A 10531-nucleotide genomic window follows, 5' to 3' on the forward strand; every position below is an offset into this window, starting at 1 on the left:
TGTGCACTAGGGGAAAGATCAGAATGTTTCCCATATTCTGGTCAGGGCATACATTAACCTACACAAGACCTGGAACTAAGATCTGAGAGGGAGGTTATTGCAGGGACATGAACAAGATAAGGGCCAAAGATGGAGTCAGTATTGTCAGCCTTCCTACAGCAGATTTCTGAGAAATCCAGCATGAATAGAAGAAACTTTTTCTGAGAGGAAATAGAAAAGGATTGTCATTAAAAATGCTTCTACTTGATAGTTATAGAGCTCTGCTACTAGTTAAATAAGTAGCTAGCAAGATTCGTTGGCCAAGAATCTTTTATTTTTTTTTAAGATTTTATTTATTTATTTGACAGAGACAACAACGAGAGAGGGAACACAGGCAGGGGGAGTGGGAGAGGGAGAAGCAGGCTTCCCGCCGAGCAGGGAGCCCGATGCGGGGCTTGATCCCAGGACCCTGGGATCATGACCTGAGCCGAAGGCAGACGCTTAACGACTGAGCCACCCAGGCGCCCAAGAATCATTTTTTTTTAGAGATTTTATTTATTTGACAAAGAGAGACACAGTGAGAGAGGGAACACAAGCAGGGGGAGTGGGAGAGGGAGAAGCAGGCTTCTCGCTGAGCAGGGAGCCCGAGGCAGGGCTCGATCCTAGGACCCTGGGATCATGACCTGAGCTGAAGGCAGATGCTTAACGACTGAGCCACCCAGATGCCCCTGGCCAAGAATCCTTTTAAAATAGAATCTACTTATTGTTTTGTTGACTGTTTCCTTTGCTGAGCAGAAGCTTTTTATCTTAAAAAAGTTCATTTTTGCTTTTGTTTCACTAGCTTTTGGAGATGTATCTTGAAAGAAGTTGCTGTGGCCGATGTCACAGAGGTTACTCCCTATGTTCTCCTCTAGGATTTTGATGGATTCCTGTCTCACATTGAGGTCTTTCATCCACTTTGAGTTTATCTTTGTGTATGGTGTTAGAGAATGGTTGAGTTTCATTCTTCTGCATGTGGCTGTCCAATTTTCCCAGCACCATTTATTGAAGAGACTGTCTTTTTTCCATTGCATGTTTTTTCCTGCTTTGTCAAAGATTATTTGACCATAGAGTTGAGGGTCCATATCTGGGTTCTCTATTCTGTTCCATTGGTCTATATGTCTGTTTTTGTGCCAGTACCATGCTGTCTTGGTGATCACAGCTTTGTAATATAGCTTGAAATCGGGTAACGTGATGCCCCAGCTTTGTTTTTCTTTTTCAACATTTCCTTGGCAATTCGGGGTCTTTTCTGATTCCATACAAATAAGGAGGCAACCCACAGAATGGGAGAAGATATTTGCAAATGACACTACAGATAAAGGGCTGGTATCCAAGATCTATAAAGAACTTCTCAAACTCAACACTCCAAAAACAAATAATCAAGTCAAAAAATGGGCAGAAGATATGAAAAGACACTTCTTGGAAGAAGACATACAAATGGCTAACAGACACATGAAAAAATGTTCATCATTATTAGCCATCAGGGAAATCCAAATCAAAACCACATTGAGATACCACCTTACACCAGTTAAAATGGCAAAAATTGACAGGGAAAGAAACAACAAATGTTGGAGAGGTTATGGAGAAAGGGGAACCCTCTTACACTGTTGGTGGGAATGCAAGTTGGTACAGCCACTTTGGAAAACAGTGTGGAGGTTCCTCAAAAAATTAAAAATAGAGCTACTCTATGACCCAGCAATTGCACTCCTCGGTATTTACCCCAAACACACAGATGTGGTGAAAAGAAGGGCCATAGGCACCCCAATGTTCATAGCAGCAATGTCCGCAATAGCCAAACTGTGGAAAGAGCCGAGAGGCCCTTCAACAGATGAATGGATAAAGAAGATGTGGTTCATATATACAATGGAATATTACTCAGCCATCAGAAAGGATGAATACCCAACTTTTACATCAACATGGATGGGACTGGAGGAGATTATGCTAAGTGAAATAAGTCAAGCAGAGAAAGTCAATTATCATATGGTTTCACTTATTTGTGGAACATAAGGAATAGCATGGAAGACATTAGGAGAAGGAAGGGAAAAATGAAGGGAGGGAAATTGGAGGGAGAGATGAACCATGAGAGACTATGGACTCTGAGAAACAAACAGGGTTTTAGAAGGGAGAGGGGTGGGGGGAAGGGTTAGCCCAGTGATGGGTATTAAGGAGGGCACGTACTGCATGGAGCACTGGGTGTTATACGAAAACAATGGATCGTGGATCACTACATCAAAAACTAATGATGTTGTATTGTATGGTGACTAACATAACATAATAAAATTTAAAAAAATAGAATCTACTCAGAGTTAGCAGTAATATTTTATTGAATTTTTATTCTATGTAATATTTATATAATTAAAGTCATTTTATAGATTATATATTTTGCCAAATACGATTTTGAGCGTATTTTTCTCAAAAACATAATTTAATAGGAGATACAACTTTTAAAACTTACATATAAAACAATATAAGATAGCAAGATTATAAACTATAATAAAATTATTGAATATGGTAATTATAAAGAGAATTATAGTATATTAGTGTTGTCTAGATTATTTAGAAAATATTTGATACTGAATGTTGAATTTGATCTTGACCTAAAAAGTTACTATATAATTTAGTTCCACTGTGAAAAATGATTATACAGTCTAGGCCAACACAGTAGCATGAGCAAAATTATGAAGCAGAAATGAAGCTACACTGTAGAAGGACATAGAATGGAGCTGAGGAGGCTATCCAATTCCAATTATATTGAAGTTGTATAGAAATAGTGGAGCCAGAGCAAGATATCCTTGACAGCCAATTGTTTCTGAAGTGAAAGATCCTTGTTTCTAAGCAACTAGATCTAGAACTTTGTCACCTCAGAGATAAAAGGAGGAGGGCTTCTGCTCCCTTTGTTGTGTGAGGTCAACTACCAATCTTTGTTCATTTGTAAGTGTGGTACAAACCAAAGAGAAAGAAAAAGCCATGGAAACAATGGTTTCTTCTCTTGGTAAGTCATCTGTAAAGTTCGGCTCTCTGCATGAGTTGGTACCCAGAGTAGTACCTTAGATAATGTGAAGTTTCATAATTTTTGTTTTGTCTTCCTTTTTGAGCATGGGTTGGGGGTAACATGCTGCAGATAAAGTGACCAACTGTTCCAGTTTGCCTTGGAGTGAGGGAATTGCTGGGATGTGGGGCTTTCAGTTTTAAGACCAGGACAGTCCCGGGTAAACTAGAACAAGTTGGTTACTCTAACTGTCAATAAGGAACAGATGAAATAGAGTTGAAAGTAGGGAACATTAATAGAATCAGTCCACATGTAGGTAAGAAATGTGATATGGAACTGAATCTGGAGAAGGATCACTTTTCTACTCAGACTGGGATATGGAGTGGGATAGAAGAGAGGTAGAAATGGCTCTGGGTTCAGATAGGTTTGTAATGGTGAAAATCCTAGAAAGCATTTTGTCTTTAGATTTGGCATCACTATAGATATATATATTTTTATTGTGTTGAAGAGTAAGAAATCCATTTTATATTGTGATCCAGTGGCCACACATACACAAATATCTCCAAATTTTGGCACCATATGTATGAGTTGCTAAGGAATTTCTAGGAATGTCCTCTGATGTTTTTTATTCAATTTCTTTAAAGAAAAAACTGCAGGTCAGACCCATTAAATTGATTTCACGACTCTCTAACAAGTCAGACATTGGTGACAGACAGATGGGAAAACAGTGCATATAGCATGATGGGGTAAGAGGGGAAATGAACAGGTAGAGGTCTTTAGGAATCTGAAATAGCTGTAGGGAAAGGAAGAGTTGATAAAACATATAGAGGAGGGCTGTTGTCTATTTTGGGATTCCAACAGTGTTAAAGAATATGGATTTTTAATGACACCACTTCACGGTAGTAATGGAGGGTGATGTTCCATTAGGAGTTTGGGTCTCTGAGGTCCTAGGCATAATATAATGAGGACAATGAATATGGCTCAAAGATTCTTTGAAGAATTTTCCTACTGTTGTAGGTTCTCAAGATGAGCTCTAAGAAAAAATTAATGATAGGACATGGTTTATAGGGCGCCTGGGTGACTCAGTTGGTTGAGTCCCTGCCTTCGGCTCAGGTCATGATCCTGGAGTCTCAGGATCGAGTCCCACATAGGACTCCCTGCTCAGTGGGGGGGGTGGGGGGGGCGGGGAAGGGTCTGCTTCTCCCTCTGACCCTCTTCCCCCTCATGCTCTCTCTTACACTCGCTCTCTCAAATAAATAAATAAAATCTTTTAAAAAAAGGACATGGTTTATAGAGCTTAGTAGCCTTCTCAACAACACTCTATTTCTATTGGCTCTTCTCACTTTCCATCCTCCCATCCACAACAATTTCCACTCCATAATAAATAACAAACATACAAAGAAAGCTACAGAGAGAAAATCTGGAAGTTAGGATCTCACCCAACTCAGAAATCTTTGTCCATGGAAGTTTTCACATAGTTGAATTTGTCTATGAACTTTGCTGTTCCCTTGTGAACTACTTGCACCTTGGAATAAAGTGCCTATCCATTAGATGGATCCAAGCTCTCTAGGCAGGTTAAGGCTGAGGATATTGTTCAGGTCAACACGTCCTCCCTATCTACCAGCATAGCAAATCTAGAATAAATAATAAACTTAAATAATGTATATTAAAAAGGAAAAGATGAAGCCTACTTACTTAACTATTTAACTCTGTGATTGAAAGGCAATCAGAATGTATTTTCAGCTGACACTATACATAAATGAGGAAACTCAGAATATTAGGGATGTGTAAATGCAATGTCCGAGAGAATGAAGAAAAGAGCAATAAAGCATAGGAGGGTCTGAAATATCAGCTGACTTCTGGTCTCCATTTCTTAGGGTGGGGAGCCAAGACAAACCATTCCAGTTCTGATTGTGCATTTTTAAGATTTTCACACACATTGTTTTGATATTTTTTTCCCCTGCAGTAGTGTATGGTAGTTTTGATACAGAAGTGGAAAAAGTATGCAACAGAATTAATCCAGGTTTTGTTCTGTTTGCTTGAAAAAATTCAGTCTCACAACTTGTTACTGGTAACAAATTACATAAATAATTGAATTTCAGAAAATCTTTATCAAGTCTTTTATATAGGAGTTATAATATTTCAGGGCATTTCAAATTTTCCTGTGTAGTGGCTAATTTGAACATTCTTATATTGATGACTTTCATAAATTGCATTGCTAAAAACCTCCCAGGGGTTTTTGGAGGTCTAGATACTAAGAGTCCCTAAATCATAATCTTTATTAGCCTTAGATTAATCTGGTTCAGATGATAACATTATAATGGTCTGATTGCTTGTCTGTTTTTCCACAAACTCAGTGCTTCTTAGCCTCATTTCTGTCACTCGGTTGAGACTACATGAAGTCTACAGATACTCTCCTCAGCAAAAGGGCACAAAACATTTAAAAATATTAAGTAAAATCTTACAGGCCCCTTAAAGCTCATTCTTGCTCCTACCACAAATTTCTGAATTTTTTCAAACAAAAACTATGAAAACTAAATTGATAATTTATTTAATGCTCTCTATTTTTATTTTAGATCCCTAGTATCTAGCACAATGTCCTGTACTTCATATGCTCCAAACACACAAATACTTGTTTAATGCATATAGAAATGCGTGAGTGTTGCTAGCCACAATGCATGCCAGGTACAGAAATTACCCACTGTCAAAAGCTGTTGGTAAACATATTTGAGCAAACATTAGGAATTTTCCCTGGCAATCCTAAAATTCCAGCCACTCTGTGACTCTGCTCCAAGAAGAGAGAGTTCCTCTTCCCAAGCCTTTAAACTTTATGGATTCTCAGTTTCTCTTCAAAAGGCATTTTCTTTTGTCCGATATTCTTTTACAGATAACTGTGTTGTTCTCCCCATTCTTTTAAAAGATGTTAGCTTTTTATGAATCTTTTTCCTCTTCTAAAAATAATAATCAAATACAAATACATTTTAAGTAGCATTCATCTATATTCCAAGTACTCCAGCACTCTCCCCACCTTTTTTTCATTTTTCATTGAATAAAGAACTATACTAGGTGTTATAGGGGCTACTAAAATGAATTAAAACCATAAACGCTGCACTCAGTGACCTTGCAGTCCAGTAGAGTTATGAAGGCAAATACAGCCAGGAGGCAAGTAAATAACTTGCGGTAAAGAAAGATTAAAGCAAATAATAAGACCAATGCAAACTGACATAATAACTGTGATTGTTTTTGATCTCTCCAGTTTTGATAGTCAAAAAGGGCAAGTATCAATAGTTATGCAGGGGCAACAGGCATAAACCAACATGGTCTTGGACAAATTGAGATATAGAGGCCCCCTACTCTGAAGTCTATTTAGTTTTGCTTTAACTTTTTATTGTGGAGATTTTCATACCACCTACGTGGATTGAGATAATTGTATAGTGAAAACCCAAGTACCTATCATCTGACTTTCACAATTATCAACATATGGCCAATATTTTCTTATCTATACCCCTCTAAATTCCCACCTCCATTTATTGAAAGAAAATCCAAAGCATTTTCTTAATTCACTAATCACTTCTTTGCCATTTGATTCTTTCCCACTTTCCTTACCCAATCCCACCACCTCCCCACCCTTTTATTTTCACTTTCAGCACTGCAGTTCTGATGCCCAACTCTGCCGGGACACAGATCCTTAAAGGTCAGCTCTACACTATGACCAATTTGGAGCAACCAGACCAGCAGTGCCTCATGCTTTTTCTCCGGACAGATGGCTCTGTAATGGCAGCTCCATAATGGTGGCTGGTGAGGCTGAGGTGTTCATGAGAGTTGTTCTCCTGCTGTTCTGGGTTGGAATGTCTCTATCCCCTTCTGCCTTCTCTCAGGCTGGGCCCTCCCAATACCTCAGATCCCCAGAAGTGGTGACCCCCATGAAGGTGACTGGTAGAGGCAAAAGTGCAAAAACTCCAGGCTGGCTCTCCTACAGCCTGCAGTTTGGGGGCTGGAGACATGTTGTCCATATGAGGGTCAAGAAGCTCTTGGTTTCCAGACACCTCCCGGTGTTCACACACACAGACCAGCATGCCCTCCTCCAGGATCAGCCTTTTGTTCCTGATGACTGCTACTATCACGGTTATGTGGAAGGAATCCCTGAGTCCATGGTTGCCCTCAGTACCTGTTCTGGAGGTTTTCGAGGAATGCTACAGATTAATGACCTTGCTTATGAAATTGAGCCCATCAGGCACTCTACCAAATTTGAACACTTGGTTTATGAGATAAACACTAATGAGACACAATTCCCACCTGTGAGATGTGGCTTAACACAGAAGGAGATAGCACTCCAACAGTTGAAATTTGAAGAGGTTAAGAAGTCAACTTTGAAACAAAATTCTAATGACAAATGGTGGACCCACTCATGGTTTCTGGAGCTGGTTGTGGTGGTAGATCACAATTTCTTAAATTATTCTCAAAGCAACTTCTCAATGGTGCAGGAAGATGTATTTCTTGTTGTCAACATAGTGGATTCCATTTATCAGCAGTTGGGTACTTATGTGATTTTGATTGGGATTGAGATTTGGAATCAAGGAAATGTTTTCCCAATGATAAGCATAGAACAGGTTCTAGAGGATTTCGCTCAATGGAAACAACTCAGTCTTTCCCAGCTACAGTATGATGTTGCACATTTTTTCATAAAAAATTCACTTATAAGTGTACTTGGTATAGCCTATGTTGCAGGAATATGTCGTCCTCCTATTGATTGTGGGGTTAATAATTTCCAAGGAGACCCCTGGTCTCTTTTTGCCCTCACTGTGGCCCATGAGTTAGGACATACTTTGGGTATGCGGCATGATGAAGAATTCTGTGTGTGTGAGCAAAGTGGTTGCATCATGAATGCCATCAGAGTACCAGGAGAGAAATTCACCAATTGTAGTTACATAGATTTTACAAAAACCACTTTAAACCAGGGATCATGTCTGCACAACATTCCACGTCCAGGAGAAGTATTTATGTTGAAGCACTGTGGGAATGGTATAGTTGAAGGAGAAGAGAAATGTGACTGTGGATCTATAAAGCAATGTGAACAAGATTCCTGTTGTCTGTTGAACTGCACTCTGAGGCCTGGGGCTGCTTGTGCTTTTGGGCTTTGTTGCAAAGACTGTAAATTCATGCCATCAGGGGAACTCTGTAGATATCAGGTCAATAAATGTGACCTTCCAGAGTGGTGCAATGGGACATCCCATCAGTGTCCAGAAGATGGATATGTGCAGGACGGGATTCCCTGTGGTGACAATGCCTACTGCTATCAAAAGAGATGTAATAACCATGATGAACAGTGCAGGGAGATTTTTGGTGAAGGAGCAAAGAGTGCCTCTCAGAGCTGCTATAAAGAAATCAACTCCCTGGGAAACCGTTTTGGCCACTGTGGTATAAATGGCACAACATACCTAAAATGTAATTCCTCAGATATCCTTTGTGGGAGAGTTCAGTGTGAGAATGTGAGAGATATTCCCCATCTGAGAGATCACTCTACTTTGCAGCAAACTCACATCAACAGTGTCACCTGCTGGAGTATTGACTATCATTTAGGAATGGACACACCTGATGTTGGTGAAGTAAAAGATGGCACCATGTGTGGTCCAGGAAAGATCTGCATACACAAGAAGTGTGTCAGTTTGTCTCTCTTGTCACAGGTCTGTCTGGCTGAGACCTGCAACATGAGGGGTGTCTGCAATAATAAACATCACTGCCACTGTGACTATGGGTGGTCCCCACCTTCTTGCCTGCACAGAGGCTATGGAGGTAGTGTTGACAGTGGCTCAGCATCTGCCAAGAAAGTTTTCTTGCTACTAGTGGTGAGTCTTATTTTGTCTGTTTTGTTTTTACTGTCAACTGCTGTATTTATTTACCTTAGAAAACATTTTGGTCCCAAGGAGCCTAAGGCTCAGTCTTCAGGTTAGGAAAATGCCTCTAATTTAATATCCTATGCATAAGTTTTAATCTCTTGGCAATGGAAATGTTACTATATGCCTGACACTGAGCACATTTCTGACAGTATACAGAAAAATGCAGGGACCTTCCCTTTTGTCCGTATCAGAAACATCAGAAACATTGTCATCAAGCAAAGTAATCCGTAACATCTTCCTATCTACTGTTCATTGTTTTAAGCAGCAAATAAAGCTCCATTTCCTCCAAATTAGTCCTCTTTGTGGGTTTTTGTTTTTTTTGTTTTTGAATACAAATATGACTCATTGGAAAGGCAGGAGACAGGCATCTGAGGATCCAGACTTCATTTACTTCCAAATAACCTCTCAAAGGTGCAGAGAATGTATTTCTTGTTGTTGACAAGAACTTGCTGTTCCAGGGGTGCCTGGGTGGCTCAGTCAGTTAAGAACTTGCTGTTCCATTTATTAGCAGTTGGGTACTTATGTGATTTTGACTGGGATTGGGATTTGGAATCATGGAAATGTTTTCCCAATAAACACAGAACAAACAGACTGTCAAGTTCATGTCATCAGGGGAACTCTGTAGACATCAGGTCAATAAATGTGACCTTCCAGAGTGGTGCAATGGGACATCCCATCAGTGCCCAAAAGATGGTTATGTGCAGGATGGGATTGCCTGTGGTGACAGTGCCCACTGCTATTAAAAGAGATGTAAAAAGGAGAAGAAATTACTCAAATGTTTCTAACATTCTGCTCCGAAATCTGAAATGATAATAATGTTTATCCCACCCAACCTCTTGGGTTTGTTTGATAACCAAAAGAGAAAGAAATGAACTTTTGTTAAAGTGTAAACAAATTGTTTGTTTAATAAAAACTCCCAAAAAACAAACAATCAAGTCAAAAAATGGGCAGAAGACATGAACAGACACTTGGCCAAAGAAGACATACAAATGGCTAACAGACACATGAAAAAATGTTCATTATCATTAGCCACCAGGGAAATTCAAATCAAAACCACGTTGAGATACCACCTTATACCAGTTAGAATGGCAAAAATTGACAAGGCAAGAAACAACGAATGTTGGAGAGGTTGTGGAGAAAGGGGAACCCTCTTACACTGTTGGTGGGAATGCAAGTTGGTACAGCCACTTTGGAAAACAGTGTGGAGGTTCCTCAAAAAATTAAAAATAGAGCTACCCTATGACCCAGCAATTGTACTCCTTGGTACTTACCCCAAACACACAGATGTAGTGAAAAGAAGGGCCATATGCACCCCAGTGTTCATAGCAGCAATGTCCGCAATAGCCAAACTGTGGAAAGAGCCGAGATGCCCTTCAGCAGACGAATGGATAAAGAAGATGTGGTCCATATATACAATGGAATATTACTCAGCCATCAGAAAGGATGAATACCCAACTTACATCAACATGGATGGGACTGGAGGAGATTATGCTAAGTGAAATAAGTCAAGCAGAGAAAGTCAATTATCATATGGTTTCACTTATTTGTGGAACATAAGGAATAGCATGGAAGACATTAGGAGAAGGAAGGGAAAAATGAAGGGGGGGAAATCGGAGGGAGAGATGAA

The 10531-nt window shown here is 39.7% G+C and overlaps 1 protein-coding gene across 1 annotated transcript; it reads left to right on the forward strand.

Annotated features, from left to right (window-relative positions):
- Positions 1-6778: 6778 nt before the first annotated feature.
- Positions 6779-8958, forward strand: LOC123841845 (disintegrin and metalloproteinase domain-containing protein 21). The gene has a single exon (XM_045871330.2). It carries the CDS (start codon positions 6796-6798, stop codon positions 8956-8958), a length of 2163 nt encoding a protein of 720 aa, XP_045727286.1. The 5' UTR covers positions 6779-6795.
- Positions 8959-10531: the final 1573 nt, after the last annotated feature.

Source organism: Mirounga angustirostris, unplaced genomic scaffold, assembly GCF_029215605.1.
Source record: "Mirounga angustirostris isolate CCGP_5_RB_7025 unplaced genomic scaffold, mMirAng1.0.hap1 SCAF_9, whole genome shotgun sequence".
Lineage (NCBI taxonomy): Eukaryota > Metazoa > Chordata > Mammalia > Carnivora > Phocidae > Mirounga > Mirounga angustirostris.